This window comes from Phaenicophaeus curvirostris, chromosome 2 (assembly GCF_032191515.1).
Source record: "Phaenicophaeus curvirostris isolate KB17595 chromosome 2, BPBGC_Pcur_1.0, whole genome shotgun sequence".
In the NCBI taxonomy this organism is placed as follows: Eukaryota; Metazoa; Chordata; class Aves; order Cuculiformes; family Cuculidae; genus Phaenicophaeus; species Phaenicophaeus curvirostris.
The window spans coordinates 36284676-36307091 of record NC_091393.1 but is presented as its reverse complement, the minus strand read 5'-3'; the positions used below and the strand labels follow the sequence as shown (position 1 = coordinate 36307091).

Here is a 22416-nt window from a genome sequence, read left to right as displayed (position 1 = left end):
AAGCACACCAGACAGAATGTAGGCCAACAGATGATCAAGGGATGCAAAGAGAGCATCAGTGAGGTTTTTTAAAACACATGTTCACTATGGAGGAGCTTGGGGAAGCTCCTGTGCTAGAACCTTTCTTTGCAGGTAATGTTACAAAATATCTACTTCTAAGTGAAATGCCAGGAGACTAAAGAGTCAAATAAGCAGTAAAAAAACATCGACCATATGGCAGTCATCCAAGAGATCTAAAGCCAGTGCAAAAAACTCTCACCTAATATTGTCTCAATGACAAAAATGGAACATACTAAATACAATTCCAACTTTCAAAAGCCGCTTCAGAGGAGATCTAGGGAACTACAGGTCAATCAGTCAGACATTCGTATGGTTAGAAGTTTCAAGCAGCAGAAACTATGATACAGAAAACAATGAGTAGGCACTTGGAGCACATTACATATTGCGGCAGAGCAGACAACACAGCTTTCTGTACAGGTAAACCACAACGACAAAACCTCCAGAACATTTCTGAGCAAAGCTCAACTGAGGCTGGGTACCTTCACAAAACCAATTTAGACTGATTACATGGTGCCTCAAAGACACTTTAAAAAAATCTACAGGACTTCATATGGTCAACTGATTAAAAGTCATTAAAACACTGGCAAGAAAAAATGGTCGGCTTCCTCAGCACAGGAAAGTGACTGGTAGATTCATGCTCAGGTCTGTGCTGCTGACACGTCGATAATCTGAAAAATTTTTACAAAGTTGCTCAAAGTCACAGAGAAAAATGCAATGTTTAGAATTCTTAGAACCTGAAGGGAAAAAGGCTCTCACTTTATTAAGCCATAGAACAAATTCATTGGGAGATTACATGTTAAACACTGTGCACAGCTTTGCTCTTCATCTCAGGAACGATACAGTGGAACTAGCACAGACAGAAGAGAAACAAGGACAGCCATAGGCAGGGAAAGGCCGCAACAGAGGAACAAGAAGACTGACCAGATCTTTTCAAGCTGAAAAAAGCAGACTGAAATGAAGCTATTGCCAAGATCTATAAAAATCAGGAATGACGCAGAAATGGTGAATAAGAAATGACTGTTCACAAGAGACTAGGGGATATCAAGTCAAACTAGAGGGCTGTTAAGTTCCACAAGTTCAAAACAGAGGTACTTGCTCACGCAAAGTGCTAGTTAGCTGCATAACAGCCTGCAATAGGTTACTACATACACAGAAAAATTGTATGAGTTCAAGCAGCAGCTGGACAAATTTGTAAAAAAACCCCAAACCCAAACAAACACAACAAATTCACTCAAAATTAATATAGAAACATTGTCCTTGGTTGAGAGACTGCATATGAAAAAAAGTATTTGGACTGATCTCTGCTTGTTTCTTTCTTCTGCTCCTCACTAGGTACCCATTGGTGTACACTGTCTAGCAGGACAAAGGGTTGGAAGGATCCTCAGTCAGTGACAGCATGGATGTTCTCAGCTATCCAAACCTCAGAGGGAAAAAGTACTTTCAACAGTAGATATTTATGGCAAGAGGAGGAGATGAGAAAGACTGTCAGGCTTGACATCAGGAAAAAATATTTCACGGAAAGAGTCATTGGGCACTGTCAGAAGCTGCCCAGGGGGACGGTTGAGTCACCTTCCCTGGAGGTGTTTAAAAGAGGGGTGGATGAGGTGCTGAGGGGCATGGTTTAGTGATTGATGGGAGTGGTTGGACTCAATGATCCAGTGGGTCCTTTCCAACCTAGTGATTCTATGATTCTATGAAAATACTTGGGTTTTGTTTGTGATTAATATATAGGTTTCCCACTGAAGATGTATTAACTTTCAAAATACATAAAGGAACACAATTTTTTTAAAAGACTCTGCAGCAGCTGACCTGTTTTTTACTACCCTCTCTGTCTTGTACCACACCCTTCATTTATAGTCACTGCTTATCTACATGCTAGCCACTGCTGATTTGTTTGAGACCTCCTGCCCTAGCACAATGGTGCTAACCAGCCTAACTGAGGCCAGAGGTGTCAAGAGGTACAGCTTTGAATTAAGAGATTTCTCTCTGTTCTTCCAGTGTTATGACTTAGTCTTTACAAATGGGTATGACTTAGATTTATGCCTGTCACTTATACTTGAGTTTTTATAGGTGGTCTTTTCCAAGAAGACATTTATTACCTCCTTCCAAATTGAAAAGAGAATATTGAATTTTTTAATAGACAACTTTTTGACAACTTAAAGGAGTGCTGTTTTTAACAGACCTTCTAGTCAATCAGGATATCAGGCTCATTTACTGCACCTTCTGGCTTGAACTTCTTGGTGCTTGGTTTTGCAGTTCAAATTGCCTATGTCAGCCTTTACATAGTTCTATTTTCACTGTAATCAGACCATTATTTATTGAACGTTCCTAGAAGGCTGAATATCAGCTGGCAATGTTATCTGTCTCAAAAATATATTTTTATATTCTCTTGTAATACAGCTTTCAAGGCAACTGCTGCACAACGATGATATAAACCAAAAGCAGGAACCTTGAGTATACTTAATTAGTTCTATCTGCACCCAAACTGAACTTCAGAAACAAACAAAAAAATCCTCTAAACTCAAACACTAAGTGCCTACAAGCCCCTTTTTCCACTATCTATTCCACATACACACACACAAAAATGCACAACTCACACAATGTAACATTTAATTTCACAGAATAAAATCTAATCCGTCTATTCAGATCCTAAATAGGCTCCTACCTGCATTATCTGCCAAGTTCTAACATCAAAATTACAGTGAAGCAAGTTAAACTTAAGAAATGTATGTGTATTTCCGGAGCATAATACTGGCATTTTGCTTACATTCCACATCCTAACAATTAAGTGAGAAGTACCTATTATCTAAAACAGTGCAAAAGAAAATAAACTCTCATATATATTGCAATTTTTAATATCAACAAGAAAACCACTAATAGAACCCAAACACAAAGACAAATTAAGGATGTTATAGACTCTGATTTTATACAGGTTTCACTATAATACATGGCTCCCACAGATGTCAGCAATAAAGTCCCAACCTCACTCATCACAGAAAGCAATAAGTTAATTAATGTATACATAAAGCCCTAATGCAGTTAAGGGGACTTAGGTGTAGGGAGGTGATGTTGAGGCAAGACAGTTTGCAGGGAGCATTCTTTTGAATGTAAATACAAAGAAAGCCACACACTTGTGCAAAAAGTTGAGCGTTGTGACACTAAGTTTACACAAGAAGTATCAGAACTTGCCTAACAGATTGAATTTGAAGAATATAAAGTGATATTTCATGGGGAAACAAAGATTTGTATTTGCAAGACAAATATTTGCAGTCAAGTTTAAAACTGACATGAAAGCTTACGATGAAACACGAGAAAAATTAATCATTGTTAAACGGGGCAATTTCATTCTTTCAAACATGTCCAAAAGAATGCTTAGAATCCATAGCCTTTCCACATTTTCCTTACTCAAAAAATATTTTTTTCTTAGAATCCATAAAAAGTCTGCTTGAAACTCAAGCCTCTCCCAAACTCAAATGTTTCATTTTTCAAATGCAACTATTCACAATTGACAAGGTTCTTCAAGAAAGCTGCAGCTATGACCACCAATACAGAGATACACCTTTGGCTGTATCTTTGCCAAGACTATTTCAAGTAGATGCATTCCCACTTCCTTCAATTCCCATTCATTCAGTTTGTATCCACAGAGTCAACCACACAGTAAGGCTTCCTTTTGGCTTTGAGAGAGCTACCTTTAGCTAGAACCATGTGACAGAACCTATTTGCATGACAGATCTACAGTTCCTTATCATATTAAAAGCACGAAATTTTGATTTGTATTTTCTACATTGATGCAACTAATGAAAGGATTAATTAAAAAGGGTTTGGTAAGAGGGAATTTCAAAGGGAATTGCAAAATGAGACTTCCCAGATAAATACTACAATCTCTAGCTGTATGTATTCTTGTTCCAAGCCTTTTCCCTATTATTATTAATTCTGTTTAAAATAAATTTATAGAACTTGTAGTCCTATAAGCTGTTCTATAGATAATAACTTATTTTGTCCAACCTGGGCATAATAAAGTTGGAAGTGAATTCCGCTGTTAAGGACTTACCATAGGTTGCAAATGTTCTTCTTTGTTGCTCAAACATGAAATCATTGATGTGAGCGGGTTCTGCATATCCAGAAAGCATATTTCTAGGTGCAGCCATTTGCTGAGTCCTGAATGGGTTTTCTGGTCCAAACTACATCAACAGTGTTAAAAGAAATTATATCAGAATTAATAATTTCTTACTCATGTGTGTACTTTTGCAGGAAAAAAAACACAGGAAAAAAATTGCCTTTCAAAAACTGTAATGTAAAATCACTTCAACTTTCTATTTCTATTCTTTATGTCTACTGAATAAGCTTCTTAGTCTGTTATTTTACAGATACTGCTTACACACGTGCTTTGAGCAGCTCAGTTCATGACTGAACTTTCTAGCCTCGTACAGAGGACAAATCAATATTAACTACTTGAGACAAAACACTGCCATTCACTATGGGATCACTAGAAGCATTCAGAAGACAAAACCATAGCATACTGTCCTTGTAAGGGGGAGATATCAAGAAAGAGATACCAAGTCCTACTGAACTCCTGTATTTAATAGAATCATACTTACAACAATACTTCCATGCATTTAAAAAGCAACTGGGGACTTGCTACATTATTCCAGGAAATTCACTTAGGAAACCCTGCCTTGCTTTTCTTCTTGTAAGATGACAAAAGGCAGTCTTCCTCGACATGCCATGGTTAGGGAAAAGAACAGTGAATACAAACAAATGCAGTACACCGAGACTAACATAAAACTAAATTTAATTGTAACCCCTATGCTTGTCAGTCATAATTGCAGTCACCCGAGTGTCCCACATTAGGCTTCCCTAACTAAAACACTTAGACAAGGTAACACTGTAGTAAGTTTAAATTGGTTTTTGCTCACACACTTCACAGCTTTGGTAGGTTGCAAAATGCAAGCTTACTTTGCTAAAGTAAATTTATGTGGTTCCACAAAAGATTTTCCAAATGTAAAGTATAACTAACGTAGAAATTTCAGAAGGATGCAGCCTTTGTTTACCTGGAATGCTGACCCCTGGTCTAAAAGCAGACAAACTGTATAAAGTAGTTCAGAATCACTATGTTGGAAAAGACCCCCAGGATCATCGAGTCCAACCATTCCTATCAACCATTAAAATATGGTATAAAGTTAAATACTGAATTCAGTTAAATACTGAATAAAGTTAAATGCTTGAACAGTTACTTTTACGTTTCAGCTAGCCCGTCAGTTATAATAAAGTAGAAAGTGGTTCACGTGGCACGAGTCCAAATTCAGCCTAAAATGTTTTTTTCACTACATACATTTAGCATAGCTTAAGTTTCTAAGATACTTAACACTGACGTGAACAGTTATACTGAAAGTACTTGGGTTTTAATTTTAAATCTTCCTTTTAAAAGCCATATAACCACAAGACTTGCAACCATTCATTTTGCTCTAAGTAGCATGATGAGTAAACAGCAAAAATGTGAAAACAGTAAGAGACTACTTTCATGCAGTTCATGTTTTACTCAACACCTTTACAATGCTTTTTAATTTTCATAGCTATAGTTCTGATAAACTTAAGGTTCTTCTTAAAACAGCTTTATAAAGAATATGAAAATTCAAGCATTAAAAATATAACACGTGTAGAATCTTTTTTTCAATTTGTCCACAGCATATTCCGAAATGCAGCAAGCATCCAAATAAGACATACCTTATCTGAATTTTACACAAGACTTAAAGAACCAATACCCTTCAACCCAAAGGCACTTCTGCTCTAAATATCAAAACTGTTTCTTACCTCAGGTGCAAACATAGTATCATAGGTGGGATTGTATTGAACTTCCTTGATAGCAGGATCAAGGTGGACTCCTGTTTCCACATCTTCCTGAAATAAAATAAACATATTAATTAACAATTTTTCACGTAGAGACTTTTAAATACATGACATTACCCCATTTCAGACCAAATTAGACCTTTCATTCAAGCTGACACTTTTAGTACCATGAAAGAAGAAAAGTAGCTTGGTCAAAGTTTCTATATTTAACAAATACCGATTGCAAACCTAATGTCGGGCCCTCACTGAGGAATTCAGTCTAAGGTACATGTGGAATTTTTTTTAAAGACTTCATCCACACATTTTAAAAACAACAGCAATATTGCAGGCAAACTTTTTTTTTTTTTGGGGGGGGGCGGTGTTTAAAAAAAAAAAGGCCTTGTAAAAAAGAACCAATTAAAACGGTCACCAATTTTATATAAAACTGCAAAATCTACATTTCTACAAAAGGCAGAAGGCAGTAGTCACAAGTAAATGTTTCAAAATATAGTTTGGAAAAAAAATTTGACATCAGAGCAAATGTGTATAACAATGAGTTTCAGAGAATCCAATGATCCCTATCTCCAAGTTTTTACCAAGAAGTATAAAAATAATTCAGCTTCAGCATTTCCGGACATTTCCAAGCCTGTTGTGACAAATTTGATAGTTGAAGGGACAAGAAAGGAGGACAAACCAAAAGAACAATTTCTCAAGCAACTCAAATGGAAAAACTCAGAAGGGCACATGTGGCTGAACAGAAAACAGAAAAGATGGGGAAGAAAAGAAGATAGGCTGGTTGGGGGTAATGCTTAAAAAGACCTGTTTTCACAGATATCTAACAAAGGCCCATTTACACCCATCCTAAATTGACACTACCTCCCTCCAGCCCCCTCCCTTAAGGGCTCAGTTAATAAAGGAGAAGATTATTTTGTGGTATTATTACTAGTAATACTTCCTGTACCTTTATTCTAGAATAAATGCATTTGAAAGGGCTTTACAACATGCTATACTAAAAAAAGCTATCTTACCATAAGTGTTGAATCAGTGCTTACAGGATCCAAAAGCATTTGCAACTCACAGAAGGAAGTGGCACAATTGAATTTTAGTGGTCACTTCTTTAATAAAAAAATATTCTTTAATAAAAAAATTACCTTGAACAAACTCAATCTTTCTTTGTATTATAGTATCTTGAAAGAGCTGAATGGCACATTCTTTACTAATTTAAAATTGTTAGCTATTCTCTGACATGCTGTGCCCGGAAGCCTTTTTTCTCTGCAGTTCAACAGCAAGCCAACTGCAATCAAATTTGCTTAGGCATGCAAAACTTAGAAGGTTTTAAAACCTGGTTTCCTAGAACACAGTAAAGAAAAATGGTACCTAAAGATCTTTGGCTTGTTACCTGATTTTATTTGGTTAAAACTGCTCAAAAAAAGGAAAACGTTTTTTCATAGAATCATAGTCTGGGTTGGAAGGGACCTTAAAGTTCCAACCCCCCTGCCATTGGCAGAGACACCTCCCACCTGATCAGGCTGCCCAAGGCCCCATCCAACCTGGCCTGGAACACCTCCAGGGATGGGGCAGCCACAGCTTCCCTGGGCAACCTGTGCCAGTGCCTCACCATTCTCATGGTGAAGAAATTCCTCCTTGTCTAGTCTAAATCTGCCCCTCTCCAGTTTATACCCATTCCCGTCGTATTATCACCACAAGCCTTTGTAAACTGTCCCTCCCCTGGAGCTTTTCTGGAACCCCTTCAGGTACTGGAAGGTTGCTGTAAGGTCTCCTCAGAGCCTTCTCTTCCCCAGGCTGAACAAGCCCAACTCTCTCAGCCTGTCCTCGTATGGGAGGTGCTCAAGCCCTCTGATCATCTTTGTAGCCCTCCTCTGGACCCGTTCCAACAGCTCCATATCCTTCTTATGTTGAGGATTCCAGAACTGGACACAGTACTCCAGATGAGGTCTCACAAGAGAGGAATAGAGGGGCAGAATCACCTCCCTCGACCTGCTGGATGCACTTTTTTTGATGCAGCCCAGGATACGGCTGCAAGCGCACACTGCCAGCTCACGCTGAACTTCGTTTTTAACTACATCAGCAATCCAATCAATCATTTTTCTGTTAAGACCGCTGTCTTAGTAGAATCGTTAAGTCCAACTAGAAAGCTTTACTCACACTGCGTATCAATTATTTCAGTAGGCAAGTCCAGCCATTGCACTGCTCTTGCCTGCCAATTCTCAGCCTGCCCTCCTTTCTCTCATCACACGACCTTTCCAATTCCCTGGGCTTGGATGACAATGGCTACTGATACATTCACAACCCTGAATTTCATACACTATGAACCTGCCAGGGAACAGCACAGCAGGCCTAATCTGGTCATTCAGCAACAAAGTCAGAACTTTTTGTCCCCAGCTAGAGCACGAGCCAATAAAATTCTCTTCCTAACCCATATTACCTACACACTTACATCTCCTCTCACAGTTCCACGATCTGAAGACATTTACTATAGAAAACTTTTTCAAGCCATATCATACAGCTTGCTTTGCCAGCCAGACTTCACATGTTATCCACCAACCTTATGATTCAAGAAAATAAAAATTAATATAATTGATTAAATGGCAAAATTTATCTGATCAATTGTCAGTGACATTTAAACAGTTCTGTCTACTTGAAAATAAGGCACTTTTAAAACTGAACTAGTGAGAAAAATCCAGTTTTGTAAAAATGCCAAGAATTTTTCAGTTCTGCTCTTTTTCCTCCTCTTTTCTTCCTGTTAATTCCTATTACATGCCACTTGGTAATTGAGAAAAGAAACAGATTGTGCCATGAAAGCCGATCCTCTGTTGGATGATTATAGCAATTCTGGTTGCACTTCACTGCTGGTGGAACAGTGCTGAGTCACTTGGAAGCCACACAATATGTTCTCTGCTAGACCACCACAGGCGTAGCCCTTCTGTGTTAAACCCACTGAGCCTTGAAATTGAAGCACAAGTTACATTTATCAGAGCTACACTCCCCAAGACCTCCAGCCTTATTCATGCTATCATGTATTTGGGCATCAAATGATGACCTGTTAGTATTCTGCTGAACCACATAATGGCTATCTTTACATTGCAATATTTTCCTTTATGGAATAATGTGAACATGTCCCAGCTCCCCAATATACCTTCTCAGTATTTTTAAGAACTGAAATTTTGATAGGAAAATAAAAGTATTGACACAACATATTCTGAAATGTTGGTCTGGAGACAGAGTTCAAATTGCAGCAGACAAATCATCCTGTGGTCAACACCTGATCAATGCCATTTTGTACAGCATTATAAGACTGTGGTAGGCAGCAGAGACATTAAAAATATTAACCTAGTTCACCAATCATTTCACAAACTGGCAAGCTATCTGCATTGAGGCATTCCATGGAGAGATTTGTTTTGTTCATTTGCTTTTTCGGTTGTTTGGGTTTTTTTTTCTGAGACGAAAGAACTTCTCAGCAACCTCTGCACATAGTGAAGAACACTGGGTAGAACTGCGTACATCACCAGAAGACCATTTCAGGAGAACTCATCTTTCTAAGACCCAGAAAGTGAGGAAAGCTAACATACAGATCTTATGACTCTGTCCTCTTATGCCAGCAACAGCCAACAGAACTTGGCTGCATGCATTCTAGACACATTTGCCCTGGCTACAGCAAACAGGGAAGGCATCACAAGAGCAGCAGTCTGGCAGTGCTCTGACTGAGATAAGGAAACGTAAAGAATTACATTAGTCTGCCGTGCTGTAGTTTTTTTCCTTTGGTCACACACAACAGATTTTGATTTATCTAAAAGCCTAAGGTGAGCAATTCATCATGTAGTGGCTCTGTGGACTGGAATCTGTAAATTCAGTGATGGGCTAAGTATTACTCTAAGTCACTTCTTGTTCAGAAAGGCACAGGAATCATAGAAAAGCGGGGGGGGGGGTGTGGTGTGGTGTCAAGATGCTGTCAGTTTAAACAGATACTGTGTTCCTCCACAGAAAGCTGTAGGACTGGCAGAGAAGCAGTTCGTGTTTCCTGCAACTGGGAAATTGTTTCAATACGGGTTTTATGGCATGTTGCAATATCATTAAAGGTGGTACGTGCCATAGAAGCTGGAAAAGAAGAATTAAACTTTTAGGAAGTTACATTTTATTAAATATGGCTTTCTAGGAAGACATAATACAATGGAGCTGCAGCCTCCAGCTCTATATGCCACCTCTCCGCTCCTCTCAGTGCGGGCAGCAAGAGCCCAACTGAAATACAGTGGCCACTTCAGGCATCACCGATCAGGTAAGACACGTGCTGCTAGAAAGACTCCAAAAGAGAAAATAAAGAATGATAAAAAATTTAAGAAAATACGAACCATACAGAGAAATCAAACAACCTAACTTAGCCTAAAAAAAGATTCAAACTATGTCCTTAGCATACATAAGAACAGCCAAACACTGAAACTGCAGAGTCTGTATATCCACTGAAGTTTGGTAGACAGGTTAAATGAGTGTCTATCCAGCCAGACAAAGGTATCACTCTTGATGCAAGACAAGAAAGAAAAAGGTGATGTCTTACCAATGAATTACTTGGTGTACTGGTTGGGGGCTTTTATTTGTTTTTTAAATATATGTAATTTTTACTTATATGCAATATCAAGTTGATTTATAGTTCTGATTTGACCTGATTAGGTAAAAAAATGCTTTGTTACTTCCATGCTCTCTTTTTGCTGCTTCTGTGTTGTTTCATCCTACAACAAATCATCTCACTATCATAGAGGTAGGGCACTCAGGGCTTTGCCTAAGGAATCTACTTTCAGACATAAAAAAGCATTTGATGCTAAATGTAGACAAGCAGGTGCTTTATTATAACTCCCTAGAGATCACAGAACGTCTAGCTCCTACCAAGGTGTCCTCCTTTTGTCCTCCCACAAAGGCTCTTTGGCCAGTTATAAGCCAGCACAAGAAAGAACACAGGAAATAAAAAGGTTGTTAGACTATAAATACAGTAAATCAGATTAGCTTTCCTTCTAACAGATTCCTTAAACATGCTACAGTCCTGGTTTTCTTCAGAAAAACCCTACCTGAATGTCCAAACCGTTACCATCAGTGAAAAGTATTTGATTTATACAATGCAAAATATCTCAATAATTTAAAAAAAAAATCTGAAAAAAAGCTTGCAAGAAGTTTTATTTTACATGTATGCAAGACAAAAACATCTTTTAATTAAGCACAGGCCAAATCCCTATAATAGACATCAAACAAAAACCCTAAGTAAAAGAAGCAAACTGCGACATAGACTGTAACACTGGATGCTGGTTCTGGCTCCTTACAAAGAATATAATGTTGTTTATGTTATGGCAAATCACAATCACTTGAATCCACAATATTTTAACTTTTCAGCCAAATTAACGCCCAAACTGTTAATATATGACTACCTGTAAGTTCAGTGAAAGCCAGTTATGCATTTAGAAGCAGAATTGGATGCTTCAATCTCAAGTGTTTGTCTAAATATGAAGTCTGTTAGAACACAACAAAGGTCAGAGTTTTACAGTTTCACATCATGCAAACAAAGAGCTGTTATGGCTACATAGTTTGAGTTTTCTTTTCTGGACATTTTAGATAATAAACCTACAATGTCACCTTCTCCCCTGGTAAATTCATTATTGGTTCACCAAAGAGCTAAGAAGGGCAGCCTGCTTTGCATAAAATTTAATTAGTTTTAATTATCCATTAAATTAAAATGTAGTAAATTAAGACCCCATCTCACGAGCCACAGAGACTTAAACAATTTGCCACTTACCCATTCTTGCATAAACCACTTGGGCTGTCAAATACACAGTACTATCTCAGTCCAATGATTTTCAGGCATGCATAGCATTTACAGTGAAGTACCAACATCAAAATTTTGTTGTTTCCAGCTTTTAGTCATTCTACTCATTCATACACTCCTAACAGCAAACTTCCATCCCACTAACTTCAATAGAATAAAAATAAATCAGCAAGAAAAGCATATGTTTAGTGGATTTGTTGAACCAGGCTAGATTCTCAGTATCTTGCACAACGACAAGTTCTAAAGATCCATTCTCTACGAGATATTTTGCGTCAAAGAAAACAGGAAAGCCCACCATATTAAAAGAAGCCAAAACATTCCTAACAGACAATACCCTCCAAGTCACTAAATGCTTATCATTGCTACAGAACGATCACACACCGACTCTGTACCTTTCCTCGCCGTAGCTGGGCAGGGATTAGGTTTTAAAGAATGCGGGAATAAAATGACGAGATGGACTCCAGATAGATGTAAAAGCGGAGATCTTTATTGTTGGAACTTACAGGTTTACATACCTTTTCTCATCTGTCTACGCGCTTCCCATAGCATCCTGATTGGCCCAGGCCTATTGTCCACATGCTCGCAATCACCAGCAGCAACATTTGGTTGGTTGACCTCCAAAACCCCACACGCTGCCCCTAAATGCTCTCTCCACCCTGATTTGCATCTCTGATGTTCACCTCTTTGTTCAGTTTCCCGCTCTTACAACGCAAGGTCAGTTCAAGGACCCCAAGTCAAAAGTATCCAACAGGTCTACCTTGCTATCACTGATTCCTACAAAACAACATTAAGAAATGTGACTGAGGTCTGCTTATTCCCCTGAAGCAGTATTTTTTCTGAACACCTGCATAGCGCCAAAGGTAAAGTAGACTCAACAGGAAAAACAGACCTGAGGCTTCCATCTCCTTCCCATATTAAAGACAACACAAGCCCTCCAGGTCCTATACTGGGGGCCAGGCCACCCTAGTTGATTCCAACTGAGCTAAGTATCCTCTCCTCAAAACCAGTGAAGGAGATATCGTAGATAAATATTGTGAAGTCTGCTCCCATCCAAGTCTCGCCTTGAACTAGTAGAGATCAAACAGTAAGTGTTCTCACCAAAAGCAAAGCTTATAGCTACAACATTTCCCATGAAAGTGATTTCTTCACAAAATACGCAATTTCCAGTATTTCTTCCAGCATTTCTTCCAGCATTTTTATTTCACTAGTGAAAAAAACTATTTTGAGAGCAATGTTAGAGTGATTTTTTCATGTCCATAGAAATTGTAAGGAAATCAAATATAATTGGTTTTGGCAATGTCTAGCAAAATATAACTGATAAAAAATCCTAAAATAAAAGGTTTAGACTGAAAAAATGAAAATCATTATGTTACAGGACTTGAAACACGTGCTGGACTCTACTTTTAAATCAAGTCAGTTTATTCAATCAAAACATTGAATAAACATTCACAATGCAGTAGCGTTAAGGACCAAGCAAATGAGTGTCTGTATCTGACTTTTTCAGTTTAAGTTCTTAATTAACCTAATTCAATCCACACATAAAAGCCACCACTAACAAACACACCTTACTTGGACAGTTTCTGGATAGCTAGCAGCGCAGTTCTAGATTATCAGACTTCCATTACTTAAACATATTCTGGGTTTCTTCTCATTGCATCAACCGTAGTTAATCAGTAAACAAAACTGATTTCTTCAAGAGCATAAGAGATGAAGAGCCTGCTTAGCCCAGCCCAATGGGCGTTGCCATGCTCAGGAGGAAATTTTTATGGCAACTTCATACCTAGTGCCTCAAGTTCTCAATATGTTCGTACCCCACAACAACCAGAGTCAACACAACTGGCCTGGAGCTACCCATCCTTCAGCAAGATGTTCTTACAGAGCAGAAAGACCTAAAGCCTTACTTCATCTGGGCTTTATTTCTCCTTTAAGTAGGCTGGAGCAAAACAAGAACCACTGCCTGCAGGAGACCTGACTAGTAGCAGAAAGCACCAGTGTTGAAGCACAGGAGGGAGGGATCTTGATTAATCTATCCACTCTCCCCACAGAAGAAAATATCAGCCATGTGAAAACTTGACACCTAAGGGACAGTAAGAACAGGGCAGGTGTACATGATACTACTGCTGCACTCTCCTAGCAGCCATCTGTTTCCAGGTCAGAAAAGCTTGTGTCTTCGTGAGCTTGAAGAAATCTGTGTATTTACTGGCACCTCTCCCTTCAATGGATCTCTTCCAAGAACTTGTCCAGACTTTCCTTGTAACAGTGTAAACTTCTGGCATACACAATATTTCTTGGCAACAGAATAACCCTACTACATGTTGCATGAAGAAATGCATCCTCTTGTTTGGGAACTCAGCTCCTACTACTTAGCATATAGTTGCAATACTGGAAACAGCAGTAAGTATTTAACATCCTTTCCGTGTCATTTAATGGTTCTGTAGATCTCTGTCATACTTTTCAACTCAGTCACCTCTTTTCCAGTTTTGGCCTCTTCAATAATTCCTCGTACAAAAGCAGTAACTTTATGCTCTGAACTTTTTGCAGCTCTAATCCATCCTGTTCTAGATGAAAGGACTAGAAGTGCATGCTTTCTTCCTCTGTTATGTTCCCTCAGGTACTGTAACATTTTCAGCACTTCAGTGGTGCTAAGAATAGTACTAGAAACATGCACTTTCATCTAGTTGGCTTTCTAACTTAAAATTAGTTAAAATACTACTGAATTGAAGTAACCAGTAATTATAGCTCAGTATTATTTATTATGAGTAATGTAACATGAAGATCAGCACTGTAAGATCAGCAGATTGTAAGAAGAGAGTGTAACAAAAGCCCTCCCTTCAGACTTTTAAAACACAGTTACAAAAAATTAGTACAGTTTTCAATTATAGAAAATTATTTTCACAGCAATACGATGTTACATATCTGTGATACACTTTGAGGCAAGGAAGCAGCAGATTTCTGTAGAATGAAGAACTACATCTTGGAGTATATCTCATAACCCCACTCTGACTTTATTGGTAATAAATTAATTTCCCCTAGTCAAGCCTGTTTTGCCTGTGACTGTAATTGGTGGGTGATGCCTCCTTGTCCTTCTATCAGCTGATGAGCCTTTTCTCTCCCCTGTCCAACTGAGGAGAGTGAGTGACAGAGTGACTCAGTGGGAGCCTGGAATCCAGCCAGGGTCAAGCCACCACAGCTTTCTAATCCTGAAGAATGAGGGTAAACTCCGGAGGGGGTGACTGGCAAGCTTTCACTGCTGATCAGTGGGCTGGTATCACTTTTAGACACAGAAGGTGTTGAGAGCACGCTCTCTACAAGATCAGCACTTCTTTCTTGAACCATAAAAGTCTGAAAAGAAAGCCTGATATCACTCTACAAGGAAATGATCTGTTACTCCCCAAAGGTTATGGTGCTAAAATACACTCTCCACTACGCTGCCTATTCAGAAAGCCTCAGCTTGAAGCCATTGATCTTTTCAGTTCTATCCATCTCATCTATGATCCCAAATAAAAATGATAGACAACATTTTAATGAACCACCTTGGTGCTCAGAAACCTCACTTTCTTTTTATCTTGGTTATCAGAAGGCCTGTGGCAGAGACAATCCTAGTTGTAGTGTAGTTGTATGCCCTTTCAAGGCATAGCCTAGCAAACAAATTTGAATTGAACACCCTACTGAAACCTAGCTTTTTCCTCTAGCTGCTTGTTCCTACTGTGGCAATAGGTATTTAACTGTACCAGCACAGCATTTCCACAGCTACATCACAAACCAGATAAGAGGAACAGATCCAAGGACAAATAACCAGAAGTTTTTTTTATCCGATCACTCCCCTGATGTCAGCCACCAAGTGAATGCATAAACCTTTGTGCTGACATGGCAAAGGGAGACCCTGTTACTACAGTGTTAAGACTAGCAAAGAACACAGCCAAAGCTATTTACCAGTAATGATGATTCACACTCAAAAGATACTATAGATGTCAATAAGCCTTCCTTTCAAAGCCCATACAAAAGAGTCTGCCAGAGGCTACAAATTAATAAGTTAAATATTTCTAAAACTCTCAGAGATAAGGAAGTGCACACCTAGTTGGTACAATACAACACACATGCATGAATATGATCGGTTGCAACAGCACATGAATTAACTAACAACAAACTGAAAGATGCCATCCCTCTCTTTGTCATAAAGTAGGAAACGTTTGACAACAACTGTAAAGAACACAGTACTGTATTGACAGTCATCGTGGTCAGGTGCTTGCATTTGATTATAAATTAATCAACTAGAGTGAAGACCTATACCCAAACCAACACCATCCCCTTCCCCCTTTCTGGAATCACAAAAGCAAACCACTATGATACTGAATTTGGAAAACTGAGGATTCCCAAGCAAGACTGGAAGGAAACCAGAAACACCGCTCAGCTTTGCACCTGCTCTGGATATACAGATACACTCAGCCTATCGAGTATCGACTTCACCTCACCACCTGGGCAAACTACACAGAAAACCACCTTAACCTGAGGGGAACAGAAGACAAGAATCTCTGAGGAGCTCCAAACAAGGCACCGAAAGATAACAGCCTTTAATGAGCGTAACCGCCACCGCCGGCTGCCGGCCGAGCCCCGGGCACGGCCTCCGCCCCCTTCCCAGCTCCGGCGCCCACCTGGTGGGGCAGGGCAAGGCCAAGCGGTGCCACTGCCACCGCCCGGGCCCGGGAAGGCCGCCCCAGCGGCGGCGGCGCGGGCCCCTGTCCCTCCGGGAAGCCTCCTCACCTTCACCGCCACTTCCGGGGCCGCGTCGACGGGCAGGGCCGGGGGGGCGGCGGGCGGCGCTCGGAGGTGCAGCACGGCGTCGCGGCTGGCGAGCACGGCGGCGCCCCCGGAGCCGGCCTCGGCCTCGGGTTCCGAGTCGGGCTCCGAGTCGGAGCCGCCGTAGGAGGCGAGCGCGGCGATGGCCGCCGACATCTTGACGCGGGGGACGACGGGACGGGCGGGTCCTGGCAGCTCCGCGGAGCTCGCCGCGTCCTTTTCCCCGCACAGGACGAGCGAGGCGGGGGGCCACACTCTAACACATAGCTCCATAAAACGAGAGACACGCTTTAAAGGATAAATTGCCGTGTTCTATGCGGTCTAGAGACGTTTTAGGGGGATATTAATTCCCTTTGCTGTGGTTGGCGTGTAACCTTCCAGGACCCCCAGACAGGACTACAAGACCCAGCATGCAACGCGGCGCCGGCCCCGGGCAGAGCGGGGCGGGGGGACATGGCACGGGTGTTACAGCGTGGCCGCCGCCGCCGCCGGGCCGGGGCATTGTCTGGCACCGCTTTCCCCTAGGGAGACGAGCGCGACACGAGGAACCTCCGGGGAGGGACGGGAAGCGCGCCGGCCGATGGCAGCGGCACCAACCCGGCCGTTCGCTCACGGGAGCTCGGGTTTTCCCCAAAACACTCCGACAGAGCGGGCACGACAGCTCCTCCCGCACACAAAGGGCTCCGGGCAGGGAAGTCCCGTCGCCGCGGGCCGGAGCACCGCCCCCCCCGCCCATTGGCCGCCAGCAGCCGGCTTTGGCCCCGCCAGCCAATCAGCGCCTCGGCCCCGCCGGCGGGCCGGACCGTACCACCTGCCGCCCTCGCAGGGGGGGGGGGGGAGGGGGGAAGGTGTGGGGTGGGCTCCGCCACCTCCCTCCCCACACACATCGCGGGGGTTTGGGGGGCGGCGGCGCACGGACCAACCCGAGCCTCGGGTCCGGCCGCTGGGTAAACAGCCCTCCCTCGGCCCCGCCCCCCGCGCGCACACGGGCACGCGCGCCGTCCCGTGCCCATTGTGAAGCCTCGGTTGGGGGGGGGTGGGGTGGGGGGTGTGTGTGTGCAGCTCCGCGCCGCCGCACGCGCCCCCGCCGCTCCGCGCCGTGGCACGCGCCGCGTGAAGTTCCAGCGCCCCGCGGGGGGCGGAGAGAGAGAGAGGGAGGGGCCGAGGCGAGCGGGGAGAGAGGGAGAGAGAAGGTGCGAGGCGAGGCGGCGCGGGAGCCCGGTAAGTGCCCAGCACCCTGCCCTCAGTCGCGTCCCGGGGCGGCCGGGAGGGGAGGGAGCGCTCCGCCGTCCCCGCCGGCTGCGGGTCCCCTCGCCTTTGTCCGTGCGGAGGGAGAGGGGAATGAATGAATGAATGAGGGATGCGCGTCGCGCCGGCGGGGCGAGGAGGGGGGCGTGTGGCGAGGCGGCGGCGGGGGCGGCGGAGGGGAGGGGGCCGCCCCGGTGCCGGAGCGCGGCGCTCCCCGAGCCCCGTGCGCCCGGCGGGGCGGTGACGTCAGCGCCGACAGGTGCGAGCGCGGCGGGCGGGGGCGACCCCGCATCCCCCCGTGCCCCCTCGAACCCGTCCCCACCGGCGCCCTGTGCCCCTTCGAACCCGTCCCTCCTCCCCGTCTCCCCCCGTGCCCCCTCGAACTCGTCCCCCCCGGTTCCCTTGAACCCGTCCCCCCCCGCCTTCTCCTACCTTCCCTCGTTCCCATCCTCTCCCGGTCCCCGCCGGGGGGATCGGGGCTCCGGAGGGCAGAGGTGGGGACGGGCCGTGCCGCTGCTCCGACGCGAGCGGATTCGATCGAATTCAGGGCAGATCTTCCCGCTGGAACACTGCAACCATTGTTAGGAGATCTCGGCTGGCTGGGAGCGGGAGGAGCACCTTAGGTTCCAACTTCTCCAGCCGGCAGGATCCCTGCACTGGATTAAGGGAAAGTCCAGAGCGCTGGAGGGCTGGCGCTGACGCTCGGGATAGGCACTGGATGCGCTAGTACCTGGAGCAGGACGTTGCCGTGGCTTCCCCTCGTACTGCATGTGCTTCCAGAATTAAAGTGAACGTAGAGTGACATCTAATTGTGACACAGTGGCATTTAATCGAATTAAATGCTCTGGCGTGACTTCCACCCTTCCCAGCAGTCGTGCTTTTAAATGAACGCCTTTGCTTGAGAAGGTACAACTTGGTGAAATAAATGTGAGGGGAAATAGAAAGCATTGGTGGATCCGAACGCAGCACCTTGCTCCACTCTGTTTTGTTGAATACGCGCATGCCTCTTCTTTGTATGCTAGAATCAGAATTTTCAACACCAAGACCCCTTTTTTTTGCATCTCCAACAGCTGAAATATAGTTTGTTTAACTAGCATTCCATAAGGTAGTGAGTTTACTCTTTCGCTTAAAGATATGGATGATAAATCTGTAAATATGGAGGCCTGTGTGATGCTTCACATGAATCGCTGCTTGTTAATATCAAATGTGGATTTTCTGTGGCAGTCGATTTGTTTATTGCCAGTAATTGTTAACTGATTCCATATGACTGCATTCCTTTTTTTCTTGGCATGCAGATGGTGGGTGTTGTCTGAAGTCGAGAGGTGTGCTTCTTGAGAAGTGAAATGTTTCAACATCTATTTGTGCAACCGGTCTGTGATATTTTAGCTGGAGAATTGTGTTGAAAAATGGTTAAACTAATTCTACTTTGTTATCCTTCGATCTGAAATGTTTAATTGACGATGCTTTGGTAGTTTGCCGAAGTATGTTCAGCTATGTTGTGTCCAAGCATACGGGATCTCTTGCCAGTAAAATATAATCCTGTGGGATTCTAGGTGCTTTCATTGTAGAACCTGTGAAAATCGCTTACTGGTTTACATTGATTGGCTTTTTGGTACCGTCAGGCTAGTATATAAGCAAGAGCACAAGAAGGCATTCAGTGGAATACTGTCTGAAGTTTCTCTTTGCTTGAATTGCAGCAAAGATTCACTTCTAGCAAGCATGCAGGTGACATTTCTGAATATGAAATACCGTAGATGGATATGCACACTGTTATCTAAAATCTGGGTTTTTTTGAAAAAGCTGAGGGATTGCTGTGTGTCATTTGTGTCAAGATAACATGTTAACACGGTGATACTAACTGAATATGGGTGAATTCAAGAAGGGATTGATCAAAATAAATCAAGAGAGTGATACAGCTTTTTAAAAAAGAAGTGTTCTGTGTGTATGTTCTCTTTTAACCGGGCTCCAGAAAGCATATTATGTTATGCGTTGGATGCTGCTGGTTTTGAAGGCAGGCTGGAGGAGTGGGTGGAAGGTGATTTGGGTTACTTGGCTTTTCTTTCCATCTAGCTTTTCTGCTGCTGTTTTTCCTTGCAGTCAGTTTGATTCTCTTGCTTTGATTTCTCCAAAGGAAGGTAAAAATGCCTAACTTTGTACAGCACTTTTGTGTATACAAAGGGGCTTTTGGCACTTGTTTGTTACTACTCAGGATGGTGAATACTGTACCAAGTATTACCATGTTGTCTTTTTTTTTTTACACATTTAAAAGACAAAGGAGTAATTTAAAAGAGTAGTTCTTTAAGCAGTAGAAGCCTTGCTTCTTACCGTATCTTTTTCTTCTTTTCTAAAATCTCAAATGATTATAAGCTCTAATGGATTTTTTCCCCCCTGTTTGAAACATTTATATTCTCATCCTTTTGTATCCTTTTGTGGATCATCTAATGTGTAATATGGGCTTAATGCATACTGCAGCCTTTTCCCTTGGTCAGAATGCTCATAGCATCTTGATTTCATGAACTTAGCATTTTCTTGGGCAATTGTCTTTGAGACCTCTACCCTTCTGTCAAATTTGATTGAGTTCAGCCAGCCAGTTTCTAAGTGAGGGGCACCCTGCCCCCCACTTCCTCCATGAGACTGATTTCCTTAAAAAGCTGGGGTAAACTATATTGCTTTAACTCAACATTTCACAGTTTTTCCTTCACAGCTGTTTATTCTTCCCTGTAGTAGGTAATTAAATATGTTTCTCTGTGTGTGTTTTAATACAGTTTATGCTACTTTATTTTCCCTTCACTTGCTCCTTCATATTCTTTTTTGTTACTTTCTGTGATGTATATCCTTTTTCTCAGACCCTGTGTTTTCTGCTGGTTTTAGTTCCCTGCAGGAGACAGTCCATATAATCCCGCTTGTTCTATTTTTTTTATATATGTATATAGTTTAAGCACTCAAAATGCTATCAACCCACTTGCATATACACTCACTTCTGATTCACCAAGATCTGCAGGTCTGCAGTTTGGTGGGCAGTGGAGTGGGGAGGAAGCCAGATACTTGTGAGACAGAGGATTGAACTAAAATATGAGGCTTTGTTGTCTGTGTGAAATACGGAGTTAAAATGAAAAAGGATTTTTCCTTTGTTCTTATTCCTTTGGCTGCTGAGAAAAGGTATCACAGTGGAAGTCTTACCAGATTGCTGTTACTACATTTGGACTGGGCCTGTTTATAACCTTCTGCTTGTGTCTCTGATGCATTTTAATGTACTCTATTTAATTTAACTGTTTGGAGAGCGATGCACCTTTTATAACTCATGGTCTGCTTATTCTATCACCCTGGAGCTCTGCCTGCTGCAAGGGTGATAATGCTTCTTTTCCAGTTTTTGTTTTTTTGGACTATGTCCCGGATTCTAAAAGATATCGAGGCGCCAGATTGCAATAGGAGTTCTGTGTGAATCAGTCTCTTAAGTTTTTTGGGAGGGATCTTGAGGTTGTCTGACACAGATTACAGGCTATATATTTCATGTTTACAAGAAATGGTTTTGAAGGAAGAAAGATATGGGTTAGGACTGGAACAACTTAGACTGTCATACTTACTTCAAATGACTTTGCGAACAAAATAATTTTTTTTTTTTTGCAGTGCCACCTCCTCCTTAAAGGTCAGAAGCTGTGTAGCCTCTTTGAACTACTCAAGTGCTTACACAGAGCTCTGACCTGCACAAGTTTAATAAAGAATGTGTTGGAGAGGCAGCAAAACATTAATTCTAGACTTCCAGGGAAATAAACTCAGTAGCATAATCAGAAATTCTCATATCTTTAATACTAGATGTCTTAATTCTCTGAAAAAAAAATTAATCAGTTTGATGACATTTTCTGTCCTTTAAAGAGCATACATTTCTAAAAATATATTTGTTATTTAGATGATTATATTTTGGGGGAGAGTGGGAAGCTGAGTTGAATGCTAGCTTACTTATGATAGTGTGTTAGTATAATAAACTACTTTATACACATACAGAACTACAGAATAACCAAGTAGTTACAAAACTACCTTTTGCAAAGATAAAACAAAACAGTGAAGCACAGAAATAATGGGTAGTTTTCAACAAGTTTCTACATTGCTGTTGATTGACTTTTTAGTTAAATGTTATGGTTGTGACATGAATTTAGTCTTCTAATAGCAGACTATAGGAATAGATTATTATGAATGACAGAACTGTCTGACACTTAAAACTTATTAGAAAACAGGAGTCTATTCTAAACCCAGGTGGGGTTTTTGGCATCTAAAAAAAGTCATTACGTTCTCTTGAAGCCCTTATAGCTAGGGCTTTTGTACTGTGTTTTTCCCCTTTTTCCTGCTGTGTGGTAAGCTGCATTCATTTACTGGGTGTATTAATAGAGTCTCTGTTCTCTGTCTGGCTCTTTTTTTCACAAATTCGGAGAACTTCAATGTACTTGAGTCAAATTTTGTAGAAGCTGGTCAATAGATCTTAAGTAACTGAAGGGGGGATTCCAACAAGTACTCTGCAAGTGATCTCAAATTATGTATAGGAAATGGGTCTGAAAATTGTTGGGTACCCTTAAAGGAAAAACCATGTACACGTAGTTCTCGCCCCTTAGAGTTGTGACTGCCTGTTGACAGAAGTATATGATGAAAAAAAATATTAGCCTCAGTAG

At 42.0% G+C, this 22416-nt stretch overlaps 1 protein-coding gene across 1 annotated transcript in view; it reads right to left on the bottom strand.

Moving 5' to 3' along the window:
• Window positions 1-16706, bottom strand: part of CDC40 (cell division cycle 40) — a 41423-nt gene extending 24717 nt beyond the window's left edge. Inside the window, exons 1-3 of the mRNA XM_069851706.1 lie at window positions 16472-16706; window positions 5872-5958; window positions 4112-4241 (exon numbers count right to left, since the gene is read on the bottom strand). Coding sequence (XP_069707807.1) covers window positions 4112-4241; window positions 5872-5958; window positions 16472-16663 — 409 coding nt within the window. The 5' untranslated portion in view covers window positions 16664-16706. The remainder of the gene's footprint in view (window positions 1-4111; window positions 4242-5871; window positions 5959-16471) is intronic.
• Window positions 16707-22416: the final 5710 nt, after the last annotated feature.